Source organism: Exophiala aquamarina (genome assembly GCF_000709125.1).
Source record: "Exophiala aquamarina CBS 119918 chromosome Unknown aczIA-supercont1.7, whole genome shotgun sequence".
Lineage (NCBI taxonomy): Eukaryota > Fungi > Ascomycota > Eurotiomycetes > Chaetothyriales > Herpotrichiellaceae > Exophiala > Exophiala aquamarina.
Window position 1 is genome coordinate 870966 of NW_013550581.1, and position 21267 is coordinate 892232.

Here is a 21267-nt window from a genome sequence, read left to right on the forward strand (position 1 = left end):
CTGGCACTTAGGTCCATCTCGCCGCCGGGGCCTCTGTGGACAAACGACAATAGGTCTCCCCATCCTGCCTTCTCAAATACCAACACAGGCCACGGTCGTGCCGTCTCTCTCTTTAGATATGCCACGTAACTCCTTCTATGGCGACGATGTTCTTGCACCCTCGAACGGCGGGCAGCCCGAGCACAGAAACCTCCGTTTGGAGTATCAGCCAGTCCTTCACGCCCTGCTCGCCGCGCAGCAGCAGGAACCTCTTGAACGCGAATGCACTCTGGCAATCGATGGCCATCTGGTGCAGTTGTGCAGTGCCCCCGCGCCGGGCGCCTGCAAGGGCCGAGTGCCAGGCTATCGGGAGGAAATCAATGTCGAGGCGCTGGATCAGTGCTAGAAATGAGAGGCATAGGTGCGATAGTGTTTGGGAACTGGCATGTATGCCGAGGAGTTGGTCTGAGGCTGCTGGTCGTTGCAGCAATGGAAGGGCAAAGGCGCCGGAGATCTCGGAGGGGGATGCGGACATAGCATTATATGAGAGCAGCTGGGACGGCCGATTCACACCTTCTCGTGGTGTCCAGTGTTAGTAATAAGGGCTTATAGGCCTATAGGAAACCAAGATGAATCAACTCGACTACGCAACGCAAGCGACAACAATAAGCGCATCGAGCAACCAATTCCAATCTTATCTACGAACGATTCCGCGCCGAAATGAGCCGACCGATACCTATCTATCTACTCGAGAGGAGGAACCAAAATAGGAGGTAGATCATTCTGGATCTGTTCCCAGTAAGCACGTCATTGGTAGACTGACCGGTCGGTCGTGCCAGACAAATAATAATCTTAATTTTATGTAGCCCGTTTCCTGGCAAATAAAGGTTATACTCAAAACCCTACCATTTGACAAAAAACGTTTTATTTTTCGGTAGAAACAGATTTTGCATGCCTCTATACGACGTACGATTCGATCGCGCACCCTGTCGCACCGCCAGGGCCAAGGTTGCAAGGGAATTGAGGCAGCAGCGAAAGGGCAGGGAATCTACTAGGTCCCTAATTCCCTAACGCACGTCTGAAATAGATACCTAGCCGAGAGGTAAGTATAGCCGATAGTAAGGTGCTAGATGAGGCCCCCAGTGTATTTACTCAGGGTGTACATACTCAGCCGAGGCCTAAAAGGGACCTCTGTGCCCCAACTCGCGTCTGCGACTGGGTAATGAGTATTAGGTATCGCTCCCTGTAGCTCGCCTATTGCTTAGGCGTGCCTCCCCGGTGCTCGGGCGCGCTGCCCCGTACTCTACCGTGGCTCCTCCGACGCTCTCCCGTGCTCGGCCGGGCCTCCTCGATGCTCCGTCACGTGCCCCAGTAAAGCGGCCTCTCTCCCCTTCCTGAACGAAAATGGTAAGGGATAAAGCACAGCTCGGGGTATATATAATATATATACATATATTGAACGTATTGTCGAACATTGAAACCATGAGACGAGAAGAAAAGAAAAGGAATCATTCGGTTTGGACAGTCTGATTCAGTTGCGTGTCTCACAGTGATCTTCCATGTTCTACTGAGAACACCACACCACACCACACCACACCACATGCACAAGCATCATCTTTGTGATCTGTCCTTCATTTGCACAACGCATTTTCTTTCCCCCGTACAGTTTGGTTCGTTCAGCTATCTTCTCAGTGACCGGAGGTCAGGCATGAATTGGTGCCTTTCGTTCATGCTTCCTCTCAGCTTGGCTCTGCTCAGCATATACCTGGCATGTGTTCAGACCAAGTTACACGCACTTGTATCAATCCTCGCAGCTCGTTTCGTGCGGGACTATTCACTCATGTCCTTTTCTGAATGTTCTTACACATCAAAGTCACATCACCACTGTTCTTCTCGATTCTCGTGGGACACATGATCCCCACATGACATGGCCAGCCCGTCCATTCTGAGGGTTCTGAAACTGAGTTCGACGAGCATGCCGCGAGTGGAGAGTCCAGTTAGAGTCTAGAGGACTGGGTCTGCATCGTTGTTGTAGGGATTGTCGAACCCGTACACAGGCGAGCCCATCTGTGGTTTTATCACGTGCTCATTAATTCGCATGTTCAGGTGTGAACGAGGCGGGTTGCCAGGCTTCCGGGGCGAGGACCGCCTAAACCTTTCACTCACCCTGTACAACGCATACACGACATCTCTCGTGGTCACGGTCTTTCTCGCGTTGTCATCCCTCTCAAGCGCTTTATCAGAAGCAGCTGCCTGCAGCTGCACCACTATGCGGTGCAGGATCTAGAACAAAAGGCAAAGGTTAGATCTTCAGATGGGTTGGCTTAGCTTGGGCCCTTGCGGAAAGGGTGTGAAAAGGGAATGTGTAGTTGGAGCACGGAGCAAAACACATACGGATGCTAGCCTTGCTTTCAAGGCTTCTCGAACCGTGTCGTATATGTCTGACTGAATTCGATATACGCCGCCGCGACGGGCGAGACGTCTGGCATTTGAAAGGTTCAAGAGTCAGCCAGTGATGATTTGGGGGTCAAGTGTTTGGGTTGCGCTTGATCTGTAGTGAACTTGGACCTTGGACCTTGGGCTCCGGTTCCGGGTTTACATACCGGATGGCTGGCTTGGCTGAGGTGAGTGAGATGGCTGGTTAGTATAACACTGTCGAATCTGACGCATGTGGAACCCGTGAGTACTCACTGATACCCAGGATGGCATCTGTTGGCTTCCGACGGAACCGCCTTGGAAGTTGGACTCCAGGTCGGTTAAGTCCTCCGGCATGGATCGGTGTAGGGATGGGCATTGCTCGAGGCTCTGTCGGTGAAGGGATGAGAATGGTGATGACGCTGGGCCCTGCTCTGGCGGTGGCTGATGCTTGAGCTGAATCAAGTAGTCCGTAGTCCTTTGGCGACACTGAAGAGGTGCTGGTACAAAATATGATGGGAGATGAAGTGTAAGAGGAGGTTGTCGAGGCAGAGATTAGTCAATGGGTGGAGTACCAAGCCTATGTGAAAAGGAAAAAGCTGAGAAAGTGAAGAAAGTGAGAGACATAAGGGCCAAGTGAGTTAAAGGTGAGTTCAGGAAGATAGACAAAGACAAGGCCTTCCGAAAGTGAAAAGACAGGCTCAATGAAGAAATATTAGACATTAGGCGGTACTTGTGTATATCCAATCGTAGGTCGTTCAGCCATCCAATCTATGGTCATATGTACACATACATGGTCTTCATCACGCTATGAATGTTGCTTCTGAGAAAAGCTGTCCTGTCTCTGAGAATTCTTCATCACCGATCTTGATTTTGAGAGTTAGGGCGTCCTTAGAGATGTACTACAAATCTTGGTCAATAGATTTTCTTAGAACAAGACGAAACCAAAACTTACTTGGAAGATGTGTGGCTTCAAGCCAGTGGCGCCACTGATGAAGGACTTGACAAAACCGGGAAGATGGGCCAGAACATCAACTCGATCGGTTCTAGTAGGCAGATCGCCCGTTATGGAGGCGGTTGCAGGTTTACCGTCTTTTTCTCCCTTCCATTCCCAAGCAACAGTTGTCGGCTCGGGCCAATCATTCTCGGATTCCTGGTTAGAAGCCACATGCTTGACCGAGGCGTTTCCAGCAAAGAGGATTTCCCCGTCCCTAGCAATGCCGCCAACGCCCACAACTGTCCTCCCATATGAAAGAGGAGTGGTGTATTCCATGAGAAGTGCTGAGTATGTCGGGGTCTGGAAGTTAACAAAGTTCCATTTGATGGCAGCGTGGTGGGGTTTCATTCCTTGAATGGCATAATTGTAGAGAGCCTTGCCATCGATGGTGTATGTCTTTTTGGGCGTCTGCATGGTGCCTGTGACAATGGCTCGGGGCCAAAATGCATGTCGAAGGTGGCCCCATGGATTTGCGGGATCAGTTCCATAATAGCTTGTGCCATTCTCACCGATTTGAAAGCCGGGGGCTTTTCTTGTGACAGTCAAATTCACAATGCATGACTCGTTTTCGGCCGACTTGATAGTGTAGGTGTCACCCGCCTCATTCAATTCAATCGCCACATTATCTGCATAAAAACCGGTCTGAGGCTCGTCGAAGCCATAATTACTTAGTGGGTTGGAACACCAAAGGTGCTTTCCGGGGCCATCATAGTCCCAGATCTTGGAGTTGAACTGAGCGGTCGTGTGGATGCCCCTGATGCCGCCAATCAGTGAAAATTTCAGGAAGGGAATGAAATCCTTACCCGACATTACTATAAATGAGCTGTGCCATGGAAGTTGTGCCATCGTCGCCCATGAAGTAGAATGTCTCTGTCTCAACATTGGTAGAGTCCATCACCTTCCATTTGAGGTCATCTCTGCCGATGGTTGAGTAAGGGATCTTTTCAATCTGCTTCGTGACAGGCTGAATAGCGCTGGGGCCGTATTCAGGTTCTTCGGTGCCGACGACGTTAGCTAACTGTTGCTTGAACCAATTCATAGTGTTATGGTAGATCAGTGATGGAGCAGAGAGAAAGAGAAAGGAGAACAAAAGTTGTCGCGTGTCGGTGTGCAAGAATGTTATGTGGGTACAGGCGGCATCAAATCGAGTACCGGGAATTCAGGCGTGGCAAAACGTCACGGACAACAAATGATATATTCGGATTCCTAGGAGCAGGTTGGATCCCCAAACGGTTGACTCTCTGACGGGATTTGTTCACCTTTGTCGTTTCGCCGATGTGCCTGCGCCTGCGGCTGCCCTGATCCTGCACCATAAGCAATTAGGTTACTACTTTCCCTGCAAGTCTAAGGGCTATCACCGCTAAGAGGACGCTAGAATCAAAGGCTAAGAGATTTTGCCGACAGACAGGCTCTTAAGTAGGGCGCTTGTCGTTAGGCGCCGGCTTACACGTTGACTCCAATTGTCTAGTACCCTTAGTGCATTCTTAGTGTATCCAAATTCTTGGACCGTCGAAGGAAAATACCGCAGGAGATCAAGCTCATCTTCATCATCCGAATAATAAACTGTCGGTTACCGCTTCACGGCTCGTCCTCCCTCAGCTTTTGCAGACTCCTTCGATCTTCCACCCGCCCGGTTTTTTCTTTCTCTTCGGTCTTCGAATACTTAGCCTCTCCCCAGTCTCGAGACCTTCCACTCTTTTATCTCGAACAGCATGTCCAGAAAAGTTGCTGCCACCGATCAGGTCGTAAAGTTGATTGTCGGCGCTGGCAATGCAACTCCTTCTCCGCCAGTTGGACCTGCCCTCGGCAGTAAGGGTGTCAAAGCTATAGACTTTTGCAAGGTGAATCCCTCTACTGTTCAGGACGTTGCTGTGACATGCTCATGGCTCCTAGGAATTTAATGCTCGGACAGCTCACATCACTCCCGGAATTCCCTTGCCCGCCCGAGTCATTGTCCGTCCCGATCGATCTTTCAGCTTCGAGGTTCGAACTCCGATGACCTCCTGGCTCTTACTTCAAGCTTGCGGTGCCAAAATGGTCAAAGGGAAGATCAGAGGAGCACACAAGCCCGGCACAGAGATCGTAGGTACTGTGTCATTGAAACATGTCTACGAGATCGCCAAGATCAAGCAATCCGAGATGCGTTTGTCCAATCTCCCCCTATATGGGTTGTGCAGGTCTGTTATTGCGCAAGCGGGGAGCATCGGAGTACAGGTCGTTCCCTAGTCGGCCGACGAGAACATTACCAAATTTGCGGACGCAAGTATTTCCGCGAGAAATGGTAAAGGTCTGGCATACTTCAGCTGTCACCTTCAAGTCTGACGCGGCAAAATCGACGCCCGAGCATGTCTAGGCCATGGAGGAATGCAGGCACATCAGATTCTCACTTCCGTGCCAATCTCATACTGCGTGAGGAAGGTGACAAGGTCAGCGGTCCTAGTTCGAGGGTTCTTGATGTGTCAGACTATATGAACAGAACGGCTTCGAACGGAGTCTGGTCCTTGCGGGTGAACCCTCAAATGAATGCAACATCAGTAGCTGTTTCATGTAAGTCGTGCCAGGAGAGCACGATACAATATTAGCGGGGTACGTGGCTCAAGGAAACGCTTTCAGTGGTGATGAATACGTCGACAGGAGCGGCAGCAGGCTGCGACTTCACAATGACCAAGGCTAGGTCGGATGTTATCTGATTGGCATATTACAGACAGCTTTGTGCAAGGCGCCAGGGGTTAGATAGAAGAGCAGGAAGACGAAGCGGCTGAAGCGGTTGACATCAGCCAAAAGGACTCGTTAGAGATCTTTGAACCCCTATAGTTGTTCTATCACTCCAGTCCACAGTGGCAGGACAGAAAGACTACAATAAATTCCATCATTAAGGCGATCCAGCACATGGCAGGGCACTAGCAAGCGACTTCGTTGCTTATCGAATCTTCGAATACGATGTACATACACCTTCGAAGCCAAGCCAGTGGAAGATGACGTGCGATCTTACAGGGCACTGCAAACCTCCAGGCAGAGCATAGATGTCGTAACTCGCTCGTACGAGGCCGGCCCATCCGGAAGTTAATGTCTGAGAGTGTCACGGCTGGTTATATGTCAGATGTGTGTAACTCCAAGGGCAAGGTGGAAGTGCGAATGGGAACACCATAGAAGGATGACCGAGCCGAGGACGCAATAATCAACTGAGTCACAGTCATCACGGGCGGCATGGCTGACACATGTGTGTTGGTGAGTCCGTGAGATATTGGAATGCAGGGGACACTAATTAGAGTGTAGGAGAGAGCCGAGACTGGGGGCCACCGGCCACTTGCTTATTCAAGGATGGAACTTGAAGAAGACCAGCAAGAAATAATAATGACGTTGTGCCTTTTCCCTCCCCTCGTCCCATCCCCTCGCCGATCCAACCAGCCCTCGGCATCATGAGTTAGGCTTGGGCTTAGGCGCGCTCGGGTCCCTGCTGCTCACGCCCAGGGCTCAGAGTTTCTACTTAGTGGTACGGAGTACATAGGTAGCGAGTAGTAATTAGTTATATGGCTGACTGTTCACTGTGTTTTCTCTGTGCAGCGGGGCAACGATTCACGTCTCCCACTGGCAGCTCAACCTTCGCAGTCCTCACTCAAACTTCCCATCTCATCCCATCCCAACTTCACGTACGAGTACCGTATCCATCCATCCCTCCACCCATCCATCGGGTAGGCTTTTTGCTCTGCTCTGATTTACTCTGACTCTAGCCCTATCCTCTCCACCAGCTACTTGTTCCTACGACCTGTTCCCCAGCTTCATCTATTCATTCTCTCTTCCCACGTCGCAACCAAGTCTCCAGCTGTCTCACTCCCATCTGTACCTTCGCTCCACCTTCTGCCGCCTCCTTGGCTTCGACGCGTGTATGACCTTACATTTTGCAACTTTCATATGTGAGTCCTGACCTTCTCCACTGAGCTGCCCGAAGCCCTCCCTCCACGGGCCAACTAGTTCACCTCTTTGGACTGACACATGCCTATCATTAGTCGTCCTTCCTGTTCCACTACGATCTGTTGTTCGATCTTTCCTCTGTTTCGAACCTTCCGGACTCTTAAAAGTTGAGCCGATTGCAAGCAATCGATCGTTAATGTTTCGTTCCTTACAACCGTAACCCGACACGCTGCTATCCAACCACCGGCACAATGACCTCCAAGTTATCTGCTATGTTTCTTCCAGGGGACGATATTAAAGACGAGAAAGGTATATCTCATCATGCCGACCTCTATTGTGGCCAAAGTGGACTAATCGTTGCCCAGAATCAAAAGCCGGTCAAGACGGGAGAGAGAATATCCGGACCAACGTGCGCTTTGCAGAAGGCGAAGAGATAGAACAGCTCGATGAATCAAGGCGAAACTCCAAATTGGACGATACCGAAGAGCTCAGCCCGGAAGCACACGAACAAATTAGAAGTCTAGCAATGTCGCTACAGAAGTCCAGAATCCAGGAAAGTAGAATGGCCAATTTTGCCTACGAGACAGTCTCTATGCCACCATCACGCGTATGTATGCTATCAATCCTGCAGTATGCACATGATGCTGACCCACAATTAGGTACCTTCAAGAGAGAGTGAGGCGCCTGGAACCCCACGTGGCTCGATTCGACAGGGCCACGGCTCGCTGTCCTCAGCAGTTCATTCGCCTCCATTGACACCACATGGCTCAAAAGATGGGAAAGCAGATGCGGCAGCTGCTGGGCGCAGTCAGCAAACACAAAGTGCCATAACACCACAAACTTCCCCTCCCCCTGATTCCCATGGTCGAGCCTTATCACAGTCCATCTCTCCAGGTCAGGCCATCTCGAGGCCCTCATCTTCGGAGCAAGGCAACATACGTTCAGATCAAAGAGACCCCAAAAAGGCCGCCCGTTTTGAGATCGGTCCCTCTGAATCTGCGAGCCCTGTAGATCAAAGCCCTGTGGGCACTCCAAAGCTAAGCCCGGCATCCCCACAGCCTGCAAAAGCATCATTAACAGAAGCAAAGATCGAACAGAGAGAACAAAGACATTTTGGAAGCACCGGGAGAAATTCACTCGCTCCAGCGATTGCAGCAGCTGCAGAGAGACTTCCCAGACCCGGGAGCAGCGGAGATCTATCAGGTTCAGAAAAACGCAGTTCCATTTTTGGAGGGAAGAAGGATCCATATTCTCATGTCACAGAGAGTGGAAGTGATAGATCTGGGTTTGGGGAAAAGAAGCATGGATCCATGTCTGAACTGAAACGGTTCTTTAGGTTGGGTGGCCATGGTCACAAAGACAAACACCACAAACACGAGAAACATCAAGAGTCACCAGCGGCATCGGTGCCTGCGTCACGCAAGAGCAGTTACAAATCTGGCACGAGAACGCCACCTCATCAGACACCGCCTTCCAGCAACGTTCCCTTCATGGACGAACACAGTCTTGAGGCAAAGTACGGAAAGTTCGGCAAAGTCTTGGGATCTGGGGCTGGTGGCTCCGTTAGGCTGCTCAAACGAAGCAGTGATGGTGTCACTTTTGCCGTCAAGCAATTCCGAGACAAGCATTCTTGGGAGAGTGAAAGGGACTATTCCAAGAAAGTCACAGCCGAATTTTGTATTGGCTCCACGCTTCATCATGGAAATATTATCGAAACGATGGATATCATTCAAGAGAATAATCGCTGGTACGAGGTTATGGAATATGCGCCATATGATTTATTTGCGACAGTGATGACCGGTAAAATGACCCGGGAGGAGATTGCTTGTGCTTTCCTACAGATCGTCAATGGCGTCAGCTATCTGCATTCTATGGGACTTGCGCATCGGGATCTCAAGTTGGATAATGTTGTGGTCAGTGAACACGGCATCATGAAAGTTATTGACTTCGGAAGTGCCACAGTATTCCGATATCCATTCGAGAATGACATTGTTCTTGCCTCAGGTTTGCGAAGCGCCCAACAACGAAGAACATCAAAGCTAACGTATGTACAGGAATCGTTGGCTCGGATCCATATCTTGCCCCTGAAGTCTACGATGAGCGAAAGTATGACCCAACAGCCACTGACATCTGGTCATTGGCCATTATTTTCTGCTGTATGTCACTACGCCGATTTCCCTGGAAGCAACCTCGGGTGATCGATAATTCTTATAAACTATTCGTCTCTCCACCAACGCCTGGCACGCCTGTCCCTGATTCACATCCACGAAAAGGATCACATCTCAGTCCTACGGAGGATGGTAGCCGAAGACTATCCGAAGCAAACGGTAGCAGTTCCTCCCATCACCATCACCACTCGGACAGCGTCGATGGCGAGTCGAGACCTGCCACTTCTAGTGGAGACAAGCAAGAGGTGATCAAAGGGCCCTGGCGATTACTCCGAATTTTGCCCAGAGAGAGTCGACATATTATAGGCCGCATGCTCAAAGTCGACCCTTCAGAGCGTGCTTCGATGGATGAAGTGCTCGAGGATGAGTGGGTGCTCGGATCAAAAGTATGCTACCAGGAAGAAAATGGAACAGTGCACCGAGCAGAAGGGCATACGCATGTTTTAGAGCCGGGTTCCGGAGGACCTCCTCCAGCGAAAGTCTAAGCAAAAGAGATAGACGAGCCGAACATATCGGTCTTTCCCGGGCTCAGCCAGCTATTGGTGATGTTAACGGCGGACAGTGTGTGCCGGTCATTACATGCTGCACAGGCGACGACACTTGAATATTGTGGAAGGGAGCAGTCTTGATACTCGATTGGAGAGAGAGAAGAGACGGGTTTATGCACAACGTTGTTCAACGGCGGAATATGTCTCTTAGCGAGGCTTTCAAATGTAGATATCAGTACCAGTCCATCGCGTTCAATAGGAACGAATGAAGGCTTGATAGTAGACGAATGTTACATACCATGTACTGATTCCACAGTTCAGGGCCAGAGGGAGTCGGGAATGTTCCGAGTTAGAGTATGATAGGGAGGGGCAGAGGGCAGCAAGTGTTAAACAATTGCATTAGTGGTAGAAGGATGCATGTATCTACGTAGCATCGAAGTCGCTTGGGTCGAGGTTGACTCGTGGTCGGTTGAATCTACCCCGGCCCCTGGGTGCCCCTGGGTGCCGCCTCTGGCCCCGGCTGCGTGTGACTTGGTGGCCGCCATGCACATGCTCCACAATGGATGCCCGCACCTAACTGTCCGGGTAAAGCTCCGAGAGCGTGACGCCTACACAACGTCGCTGCTTAACGAACTAGGTGAACTATGGGGGAGCTAAACGCGCCGAACTCGCTACTGGTCAGTGGTGGTCACGGTAAATCCTGGTCTCCCACCTACAGGCTTCTGGAACGCGGGACACAGCCTTTGAGTACTACCTGCACCCCTAAGGTGATGAGTGGTCTGGTGCACTCAGTGGTGGCTCTGGTGAGCGCCCTCATCTCAACCCAGCCTAAATACTCCGTACCTCAACTCATTTGCCGGTGCTATTCCCAAGTCACTCCTCCGTGGTTCTGACCAACCCTCCACGAACCTTGCCTGCGTCCCTCCGGCCAAGCTGAATGACCTAGCACCCTCAAATACCATCATGCTTCGATAAAAAGTTGCCAAAGTTGCAAAGTCGCAAAAGGGCCAAAAGACGACCGGTCATTAAACCTCCTTCCCCAGCCTGCATATGGCCAAGAAGAAGCGCCAGAGGATAAGCTATGGTTTGTCACTATCACTCAGGTACCAGCCTGGCCTTAGCAAGACAGATCGCTGACCAAACCACAGTCTTACCTCTCGCAAGCTCGCCAGGCGGACATAGACTCGGGGTAAATGGCCTCGCTTTCGACGAAGATAGATCAATCTTGTGCGCTTCCCTCTCCTGGTTGTGGGGTAAATCCAAAACCACTAAACGCGTTTCCGCAGATACACCGGTGGACGTGACGGAGTCGTTTGCGCTTGGGATCTTGACCTAGAAGCTCAGAAGGCAAATACACAAGGCGACGCAGCCAAAGAGAAGAGAAGCACTACGACATTCAGGAAACAAGTCCAAGCGCATACCCACTGGGTCAATGATATCGTCCTGGTTAAGAACAACCTGGGACTTGTTTCTGCCTCGTCAGATGTCACGGTGAAGCTATGGCGACCACATGGTCACGAGACAACCCAGCCATACACTATCGGCTCTCACAGTGACTACGTCAAGTGCCTTGCAACCCCTGATCGAGACGCCAACTGGGTAGCGTCAGGCGGCTTAGACCACAAAATATGTCTGTGGGATCTCGGAGGGGCTGGTAAAACCCTTGAAATCGACATGGGGAATGTTCAGGATATTGTCAAAGGCTCTATCTATACGCTACGAGCCAAGGGTTCACTCCTTGCAAGTGGCGGGCCCGAGAGTGTTGTTAGACTCTGGGATGTCAGATCAGGCAAGAACATTACGAAGCTCGTCGGCCACACAGATAATGTCCGAGATATACTGATCAGCGACGACGAGGACACACTACTCACCGCCTCATCGGACCAGACGATAAAAGTATGGTCAATTGCTGCAGGAAGAGTGGTACACACCTTGACGATGCATAACGACAGTGTCTGGAGCCTGTATTCTAACGACCCGAATCTGGCAGTCTTCTACTCTGGCGACAAATCTGGTTTGGTTGCAAAGACGGACACTCGCAGAGCCATGGAAATTGACGATGGAGTGTCTGTCGCCGTGTGTCAGGAGCATGATGGTATCACCCGTGTCCTTCCCGCAGGTGATTCTGTCTGGACAACGACGTCAAGTTCTAGCGTCAATCGATGGCTCGATGTGGACACCGAGCTTGACGTTGAGACACCGCCACCATCACCCCGCGAAGAGAGGTCGAAGAGTCCTGATACAACAAAAGCAGCTGCTCCCGAACCGGATGTACCGATGACAAATGGTGCTACAGTCAATGGAATCGATCATAAAAAGAGAATCCCACACAACGCCGTGCTACGCGTTTCGAATACTGCTGTTCACCCAGGGAGGAAGCATCTCGGGAGAATGCCGAACCCATCTTTCACAAATCTCAGGAAGGCCTCCGAGGCCATGATATCGGATGATTTGAGCTTAGTGGTGCCCATCAGAGGGCAGCCCGCAGAAACCATCGAGGGTCAGAATGGCCTGATTAAACATGTCATGTTGAATGACAGGAAACGAATTCTCACCCTCGATACTGCGGGTGAGGTTGTTCTGTGGGATTTATTGAAGGTATTTTCCACAAAGTAGTATTCTTGCCAACATACCACAATGCTAACAATTGGAAAGTGTTGTCAAATCAAATCCTTCGGTCGTCGTCATCTCGACGAAGTTGTTCCCGAGGTGAACTCCACTGAAAGTGTTGCCAATTGGTGCGCTGTCGACACAAAGACGGGAAAGATTACGGTGATGTTAGAGGAAAACTATTGCTTTGACGCCGAAGTCTACGCCGATGAACTCGATCTGTCCAATGAACTTGTGTTCCGAGATGATCAGAGAAGTAAGCGTTCTTGAAGATATTCATGTATTTTCACCTTGAATTGGCTGACATTCTTCTTACAGTTAATCTGGGGAAATGGGTGCTGCGCAACCTCTTTGCTTCATTGCTCGACGAAGAGATCAAGCGAGATGAAGCACACAGGAGTACGCTCGAGGTGATACCTCCAACTCCAGCCACTGGACTCGTCCGCCCAGGCGCACCGACCAGCATTACAATGCCTGAGTCTGTCAGCGCTACTCCGATGGTCTCTCCTGGGACAACGGCTACGCCTCGTGCCTCGAACGGGAACGCTGCAGTGCCACCGACCCCCGGGCTTGCAATTGGGGCAGCAACACCAGGCTTTGCACCCATGACAATGACTCTCTCCAGCACAGCGGAGGAAGCGGCCGAGTCTGTCACTAGAACTCCTCAGCCGATTCAACAGACACCGACGACGGCCACCGTGACCGACCCATCAAGCGACTACTTTTCCCGCAACAGCAGCGCCAACAATCAGTCCGAAGCATCATCTGAGAGCAACAAGGTACCCGACACACCAGGAAACAGTGATAACAACAACAACCAACACGCACCACTCGCGACACCCACATCCCCAACGGAAGAAAGGAAGAAGGGCCTCTTCGGCAAGAAGTTCTCCGGCATGGCCTTCCCTAAGAAGCTCGCACGCACGTCCACCGAGGTAACTAAGACGCCGGCAGTCGCGCAGGAAGAAAAATCCGACACCGCTTCACATATATCCTCGTCAGAGAAGGAGGAGAAGGTGATCGAGGATAACTTCTTCGGTGTCGTGCAAAAGATCCGCCAGGAGTACGACGAGCATTTGGAGTCGAAACCGGGCGAGCCGCTGCCTCAGGGTATCACGCCCAGTTTACCGAATGAGACGCCGGTGTTGAATCCGCCGCCCCATACAACGATTATCATTCAGGAGGATAACCCGGAGAGTGGTGGCCTGGCGGATCAGTATAGAGGCGAAATCAGCGAGCTGGGGAATGAGGCTGATACACTGGAGAAGATCGCGCCTATGTGGTTAGGCGATTTGCTATTGAAGGTACGTTCCCAATCTTCCCTGCTGTGACCCATCCCAAATCGACCTCGCCTTTCTTCTCTTCCCCTTCCCCTCCCGCTTCTCATCTCGACCCTCATACCAAAACCAGTCCAACATGCTGAGACTGACTCGCTCAATCCCACAGAACCAAATCCCATACAAAGACACTGTAAAAGTGTCCTTCATGCTCCAACCGTACGAAAACCTTCTACCCTCCATTGCCTCCCCCGACGGCAACGCGCGCCTGAACGCGAACCGGATGCTGCGCGCAAAGAAGATCATGGCGTATGTGGCCGAGCGCATCGAGGCCGCCGCCGACCCGGAGCATCCAGACCCAGAGGGCCAAAACACCCTCAAACCTGAAGAGTACCTCGAGTTGTACTGCCAGGGCCAGCTCGTGGATCCGAATGCCACGCTGGCGAGTCTCAGGGTCCATGTGTGGAGGACGGGCGGCGATGTCGTGTTGTACTACAAGAGTAACGGGAAGAAGACGTTGAGACTGCCGCATCCCGCGGAGGTGCCGACTAAGGAGGAGAGTGAGGAGCATACCGGTGTTGTCAGGTGAGATAACGGAAGAAGGAAGGAATTATAGGACCGTGGTGGTGTGTCGCTGGACGAGCTGGAGTAGTTGTGCGAGTCAGAGGATGAGATGGCGTGCGTCGAGTGGAGACGAGAGGAGCAGAAGGAGTAGCTGCTGCTGCTACTTAAACAACTCCGAAAACAAACCGAAACCCGAAAACCAAAAAACCGAGATCGGACCAGACCAGACCAGATCAGAAAAGCGGATTTCCTTTCTTTCCTTACTCTTCACAACCCGTCGCAGAGGAAGTGGAAGTTTCTATGCGATGGGGGAGGGGTGCTTTGCTTGGACAGTGTAGACGCGCGGCTAGCGAGCCAGCCAGTAGCGCCATTAATGGTTGTTGGGTGATCGCTGGCGGGAGGTGCCTGGATGTGGAGGTGGAGGTGGGGGTTGAGGTACAGGCGGTTGTGATGTGCTGCTGATGTGTATCATGGGGCAGGGCAGAGGATCTACTCTAGAGTAGTTAAGAGGGAGTTTGGTGATATATATATACACTCATAAACACACTCTCTTCATACATACATAACTAGGGACTCGTATCTACAGTATTCAAGCTATATAGAATGTACAGTCCGCTGTCCTTCTAGGTATTGTATATAGACAAGCCTTAAGTTTTATAGACGACATACTACTTTTCGGGCTGCATTCCGTCCGTGAGAAGCGAGGTGATTGAGATAAGTCCTCAGGTTCATTACTAGGTCTTGGAATTGGAGTCTGATAGTTTGAGATCCAAGGCTGTGATGCGGGAGAGCAAGGACATGAAATCATCAGAGCAGATTTCTGTAGGCTGCCTTGAGGTGGGGTTTGTCGTAAAATTTACTCAATGCCGTTTCCTGAGAATTGTGAGGCATTAGCTCTAGGAGACCACCATTCTCAGATGTCGTTCTTGAATTTAGCCCTGGTTCCCGTGTAGGTATTGAATTTCGTGATGTCCTTGGACCACCGACGTGTCCACATCCAACGACTTCGGTGCGAGCATTCATGACGCGCGCCAACCAACTTCACCCGTCTTTCACGGTCGGTCTGCTGCAAGAAGATTCGAAACGTACTGGTATGTTCCCAGAAAGATGGCGCCACCTGTACTAATCCAGCCGACACGAGGGACGATACCTCTGAACAAACCGGAGGGGCCATCAACTGCCCATGTCTGCTGCAAGACTCTCATTGCCCCGCACCTTTCAGATGCGTTGCCTGAGCCCTTCCTCGTAAGCATGATACGAGTTTTGAGCACATCGAGAGGCGTGGTGAACCCAGCTGCAATGGCGCCTGCAATACTTCCGAAGACAGCGCCCTCTGTGGCTGTAACAAGCCCTTCTTGACGACCCAGCTCTCTGTGTTGACGGGCTGAGTATGAAGACTTGGAGTATTCCCACAAACTGAATTGTATGATTGTGAATGGAATCTCACGCATGATCGTAATCCCACCGCCTCTGTAAAGCTCTCTTGTCATGGTTATAAATCCATCCGAGCGTAGGAGCGCCAGTATATCTTTGAAAGCAAGCAGAGAAGAACCTCCAAAGAGGCCTGCCTGAGCTCTCTGTTTAACAACTTCTGTGGGAACACGGATGGTGCAGGCTGCGATTTCTCCAAGCGATGACGCGAGCATATGCGCGTACATCTGTTTCGAAGGCGATGTCTCTGTGGTGATCAGCAATCTCTTGACCCCGTCATACACTAGAAAGAATGAAGCTGCCGAGGGCATTGATCCAAGCATTGCAGAAGGCAACCCTGCGTACATACTGCGCAGGGTGCCCTGCAGGGTGTGTCGTGGAGCGAGGGCGGCATTTTGCTGCTGTGCGGTAAGGTTGGACTGGAGGCGCGTTTTGATGGTATCAAGAGGATATAGAGAAACATCGACGGTGAGACCCGCGAGCGCGCCGGACTGTGTAGGGAATCAAGTGCTTGTTAGAAGGCGGGTAAACGAATTGTTTGAGAGAGAGTTGACTGACAATTAGGGAGCGTGTCCAAGGTGAGGCCACAAGGGCTTGTGGAGCTTGTTGAGGGCTTACATCCTGCTCAGTCATTACGAGCAAGGATTCGTCCAGCGACGAGCACCTTGAGCCCAAGAGGAGGCTACTGTTTTATCGAGTCGGCGTGGAGGCGAAGCTATGTACGAGGGAAGTCACCTCTGGAGAAAAATATCCCCGATCTCGGGAATGACATCAGTTCTTGTCCCAAAGAGGCAACCCACATCGTGCCTGCCATTCACGCTGCATTTCCATCGAGCTCGTGCCGCGTCACATGGCTGCCGCGTTTCGTGTCACTTGGCTATCATCTATCTCGTGTATCTGTGCCACGCTGATCTCTCACTATGAGTCCCGTCGATCGGCCAAGGCTGATGGCATAGATCTCCCTAGGGACTTCCAAAGCCCTCTGTGGCCAGGGAAAACGGGTTTACCCATTTCAATGCTTGATAGCCGCTCGGCTATCCCTCTTCCTCAACGACACGTGAGTAGAGTACTTTACTCAGTCTTGGATGCTCGGTAATGCCGGCAATTGTCTTTCATCTTCCTCCTAACTAAAGTCCTCTCTTGCGGTCGATTTTAGAATAGCCTGATGGCAAATCTCTCCATGAGCGACGCCAGTTCTCCCCCGTCTCAACAGATCAAGCGACGAGCAAATCTCGTTTGCATTCGATGCCACCAGAAGAAGATCAAGTGCGATCGCTCTTCAGTCACGAGTGGATCGAACTGCAGCAATTGCCAAGTCTCAAAGTCTCATTGTAGTATTCGGCCGTCCAGGCGAAAGGGGGCACGGAAACACCATGGTCATGGGCCATCATGGTCAAACCTACAGCCCGCAAACTTCAGAGAGAACGAGGCCTTCTCGCCACAAGGCTTGATGACATCTCCGGTCTCTCGATTGTCTGCTAGTGCGGAGGTGGATGATCACAATGAGGCATCGAATGCTCTTGGGTTGGATGAGCCTCAGATGATTAGCACCAAAGACGCCGCTCCATCAAGTCTAAGCACCGAAACAGGATCTAACAGGGTTCCAGTTCACAATGTCAAAAGCTATCTTGGAGACTCGGGATTTATGCCAATCTTTGACCAGGCTTCCCGAGACGAGGATAGACAGATCACTTCGCCTTCTACTAATCATGAGCAATCCGTTCCAAGTCTGCCTCCTCTCCTGCACCAAAGCTTTGCTGAGGCATACATGGAGTACTGTTTTCCTTGGTGTCCGGTCTTAGATCGAGAAGGCTTGCTTGACGATGCAGTGTTCGCACGCTCGCTTCTCCTACAACAGGCCCTCGCACTACTTGGTAGTACTGTCAATCCTCCAATAATTCGACATCTACCACCAAGGATATATTATGCTCATATGAAAAAACTGTTCTATGGACACTATGAGCATAATCCCCTCGTGAAGGTCATCTCGATTATCATGATTTATTGGTGGAGTGCAGGACCTCCAAATCATGTCAGCATGGAAAGCCAATACTTTTGGACGTCTATCGCCGTTCGGCTTTCGCAAGAAATTGGGCTTCATAAAGAGGTTACATCTACACATGTATTCAGACCTGGCGAAACACGGGGATTGAGGCGTCGAATTTGGTGGACTCTCTTTGTAAGATGTTTCGCCCTTATTGCGTGCTCAAGTGCTGATCCATTATAAGGCTAGAGAACGATTGACATCCATCTGCATGGGAAGGCCATGCATCATACACCTTGAGGATAGTAATGTGCACCCGCCTAGCGTTGAGGATTTTCCTCCCCACGAACGAGATCGATCAGCAATTTTCATCAACTGGGTCAATCTCTGTGATATCATTGGCAAAGTGTCCCGACATCTCGCGTCCAGAACTGAAGCAACCCTCTTTCCTCTTGGCCTTGTGCAGAATCTAATCGACTGGGTAAACTCGTTACCATTGGACTTGCGCCTACCTTTCAGCACGGCTCGCACCTCCACATTTGATCGCCATGTACATCAACTTCATCTGCCTTATCTTACCACTCTCACCCTGCTTTACATGGCCCCTTCGTCGCAACCACTCCCACGGGCCTACACCACTGCTATCCTGTCAGCATCCTGTGTGGCTCGAATTTTTGAAGACTACCTATCTCGAGGGTCCATCTCATTTCTTCCAGGTATGGCTGGGTGGTACATCAGCATAGCCATCTTGGCATTGCTGCACGCTCGCCAAGTTGAATCTCTCAAAGAAAGTGCGAATGACCAGATAGACGTCCTGTTCCTTGCCCTCAGGGAAATGGCAAAGATATGGCATTCAGCCAAAATGTTTCTTGTGGGATTCGAGAAGCTGCTGAAAGGGCCACAGCTACGTACTGATGAAAGGGCTTTTCAAATAACCGGTACGGAAACGAACAGATCAACATTGAACGAGTTAATCAGAGATGATGGAGTAAACTACTTGGACTTCTTCCCTGGCACCACCGTTGAAACAAGCAAGCTTTTTAGGACGCTTCTCACAGAAAATCCACCCATAATATTTATGGGCGCTGAATGGACAAACGATCTTGGACTACAGTTGCAAGATATGTTTGACCAGCCATACGATAATGTCGACTTGGATGCTCTTCTCCTCTGAGCAAGACACCTTGCCGCACGCATGCTACCCCAACGAGCTCGGGACAACCATAGAAAGCGAACCAGTAGGTGATGATTATCTTGATCATGGCATAAGCAGCGGTACACTATGTTGAGTGTCGCCTGCCATCTGGTAGAAAAGACTTCCGTCCCTAGAGTTTATCTTGTTTCTGCCTCAGAGCAGTTTCAAAGTCTCCCAAGAAATGCCACAGGAGTTTCCCCCGCCATCCCTTCTCCTTCCAGTCATTCGCCTTAAGTGGGAACAGGTCAACATTCCCACGCAAGGAGCCATCATGAGCATAAACGAAGAGAACATTATCATCCCCATCCGCTTCCTGCGTCTTCTTGATTGTCTCAATAGCCAGAGGGATGTCCAGTCCCATATTCGGGTCAAAGAAAGGCTCGTTGACTGCCCTCGCGCGACTCTTCTGTAGCGCTTCAAGCTCCGCACCGGGACAGAACCCGCCCATGAAATGAGAAAAGGCATCAAGGTGGACTTTCTCCGGCAGAGGCAGATGCTGGGAGGGCCGAATCTCGCCTCCGTGATGGCACAGATCTCCTCCGAAGAACATAAATGTGTCCGGAGTTGTTCTCGCCAGCCCGGCTAGGTGGCCCACGGCGTGGCCTGGAGTGTCAAGTAAATAGAATGAACCATCGCCGAATAGATCGATGGCGCGGAATTTCCCGATCTGTAGGACTTCTGGACCCTCAAAGTTGATTTCACGCACGTTACGATTTCTGTGAGAAAAAATCGGGCGCGCGTCAGTGTTGCGTTGCAAGGTGGTCTCAGGATCTTGTATTAGGCTACGAGTAAAGGATTTCACTCACTTGAAATCGCTTTCTCGAACTGGAGAATCCTCCTTTGCTGGGTAGCCGGGGAAGAATGCGTCCTTGAAACCCGGCCCGACTATGAGTTCAGTGCTCGATGGGAAAGTCGACGGGTCGCCCAGATGGTCCCAATGCCAGTGACTATAAAATTGGAATTTCATTACCATCAGTGCCTCGTTCATCGCACCAAAACCAAATTTGCACCTACCTCCAAACAACACAATTAATCTCAGCAGGGTCGACCTGATGATCCCTTAAGATCTCCTCGACATGCTTCTGCGCCGAGATGTCCCAATCAGCTTCGTGCAACCTTTTAGTGACCACAGGTGAGAACTCTTTCCAATTCGGCGGCACGCCGAGATCGAACAGCGCCTTTTTACCCGTATCGCTTTCAACCAGAAAGGACCAAGTTGGGATGTCAGGCATGAATTCCATCCCCACCATCGGCGGCGTCATGAGAAACTTCGTTGGCAGCTTTTTGATCGACGTCGTGCTGTCGATGATGCGGACCGTCGCGACTGAGCCCGAGGGGACGGGGAAGAGTCTGCTTGATCCCATATTTGGTCTGATATATTCGAATTTCTGATGTGTTTGTTGTTGTGAGGAAATTTGGACTTGATCGAGGGAAATTCGTTTTCTTCCGACCCTGGCTGTGAAAATCTGATCTCAGGTGAACTCTACTCGAGGTACTATGTACAGTACTTCAAGTCGTTCAATACTATATATAGTACTGATACCAGTCCGAGTCATCGGCAATTATAGAGTATTAGGGTTTAGGACCTGGGAAAGAATCCCAAGATGCTAATAGTAGTCTTATCGCGTAATACAGTATCCTCGTCGCTCCGAGTCTTACGTACATACATGAACATCTCATAATCATTCCCCGCATCTCGGCCTATTTATTGGGGTTCTGTCTCGCTTGAGTCGCTTCCAACGCGTTAAGCCGTCGCGCCGGCTATGGCGGCATTCAGTTTGCCGGATGCAGCAGACCAAATATCGAGCTAGTCTATCTATATATATATATACATAGGACCATAGGGCAGTCTGAAATTGAAGTACTATAGCACTTAGAATTACAATGTGCTATGTATTTATGTACATATTATGTACTTATCAACGCCGAGACTCCGAGTCTTCAGATTGACTCTTCTTGGTTTTCATCCCCATTACACAAGGGAGTGTTTGTGGGTTGAGACTTTGTTCCTCTCATAGCCTGAAGTATAAAGCCTCCCGGGATCTGGAGAGCAGGCCATGTAACATGTACTTGGTACCTGTCGAGACCCGCATGAAGCTTCCAGGTCTAAACGAGTCAGCTTCAATGTTAACTCCGGTTGTAGGGAATCCCCCGGGGAATTGGACCGTGCTGCGCGGCTTTTAGACGGAGCTACAAGCTTAGGATCTTTTCAATAGGACCTATACTATGTACTACATTCCTATGTAC

The 21267-nt window shown here is 50.7% G+C and overlaps 8 protein-coding genes across 8 annotated transcripts; 4 read left to right on the forward strand and 4 right to left on the reverse strand.

The window, feature by feature from the left end:
- Nucleotides 1–112: 112 nt before the first annotated feature.
- Nucleotides 113–514, reverse strand: A1O9_08338 (uncharacterized protein; the record flags this gene model as incomplete). The annotated part of the gene is made up of 1 exon (XM_013402724.1): nucleotides 113–514. One exon carries the CDS (start codon nucleotides 512–514, stop codon nucleotides 113–115), a length of 402 nt encoding a protein of 133 aa, XP_013258178.1.
- A 2683-nt stretch (nucleotides 515–3197) lies between these two features.
- On the reverse strand, nucleotides 3198–4430 carry A1O9_08339 (uncharacterized protein; the record flags this gene model as incomplete). The annotated part of the gene is made up of 3 exons (XM_013402725.1): nucleotides 3198–3296; nucleotides 3350–4145; nucleotides 4195–4430. 3 exons carry the CDS (start codon nucleotides 4428–4430, stop codon nucleotides 3198–3200), a joined length of 1131 nt encoding a protein of 376 aa, XP_013258179.1.
- Nucleotides 4431–5103: 673 nt separating this feature from the next.
- On the forward strand, nucleotides 5104–5617 carry A1O9_08340 (uncharacterized protein; the record flags this gene model as incomplete). The annotated part of the gene is made up of 2 exons (XM_013402726.1): nucleotides 5104–5232; nucleotides 5285–5617. 2 exons carry the CDS (start codon nucleotides 5104–5106, stop codon nucleotides 5615–5617), a joined length of 462 nt encoding a protein of 153 aa, XP_013258180.1.
- A 2212-nt stretch (nucleotides 5618–7829) lies between these two features.
- A1O9_08341 (HAL protein kinase) lies at nucleotides 7830–9956 on the forward strand (the record flags this gene model as incomplete). Its single annotated transcript, XM_013402727.1, has 3 exons — nucleotides 7830–7910; nucleotides 7963–9307; nucleotides 9358–9956. The coding sequence occupies 3 exons, from the start codon at nucleotides 7830–7832 to the stop codon at nucleotides 9954–9956; spliced, it is 2025 nt and encodes a 674-aa protein (XP_013258181.1).
- A 1053-nt stretch (nucleotides 9957–11009) lies between these two features.
- On the forward strand, nucleotides 11010–14435 carry A1O9_08342 (uncharacterized protein; the record flags this gene model as incomplete). Its single annotated transcript, XM_013402728.1, has 6 exons — nucleotides 11010–11043; nucleotides 11108–11186; nucleotides 11246–12557; nucleotides 12615–12825; nucleotides 12888–13873; nucleotides 14016–14435. The coding sequence occupies 6 exons, from the start codon at nucleotides 11010–11012 to the stop codon at nucleotides 14433–14435; spliced, it is 3042 nt and encodes a 1013-aa protein (XP_013258182.1).
- Nucleotides 14436–15462: 1027 nt separating this feature from the next.
- Nucleotides 15463–16474, reverse strand: A1O9_08343 (uncharacterized protein; the record flags this gene model as incomplete). The annotated part of the gene is made up of 2 exons (XM_013402729.1): nucleotides 15463–16332; nucleotides 16460–16474. The coding sequence occupies 2 exons, from the start codon at nucleotides 16472–16474 to the stop codon at nucleotides 15463–15465; spliced, it is 885 nt and encodes a 294-aa protein (XP_013258183.1).
- A 2213-nt stretch (nucleotides 16475–18687) lies between these two features.
- On the forward strand, nucleotides 18688–18999 carry A1O9_08344 (uncharacterized protein; the record flags this gene model as incomplete). The annotated part of the gene is made up of 1 exon (XM_013402730.1): nucleotides 18688–18999. The coding sequence occupies one exon, from the start codon at nucleotides 18688–18690 to the stop codon at nucleotides 18997–18999; it is 312 nt and encodes a 103-aa protein (XP_013258184.1).
- Nucleotides 19000–19150: 151 nt separating this feature from the next.
- On the reverse strand, nucleotides 19151–20384 carry A1O9_08345 (uncharacterized protein; the record flags this gene model as incomplete). Its single annotated transcript, XM_013402731.1, has 3 exons — nucleotides 19151–19736; nucleotides 19827–19967; nucleotides 20035–20384. The coding sequence occupies 3 exons, from the start codon at nucleotides 20382–20384 to the stop codon at nucleotides 19151–19153; spliced, it is 1077 nt and encodes a 358-aa protein (XP_013258185.1).
- Between the last annotated feature and the right edge of the window lie 883 nt (nucleotides 20385–21267).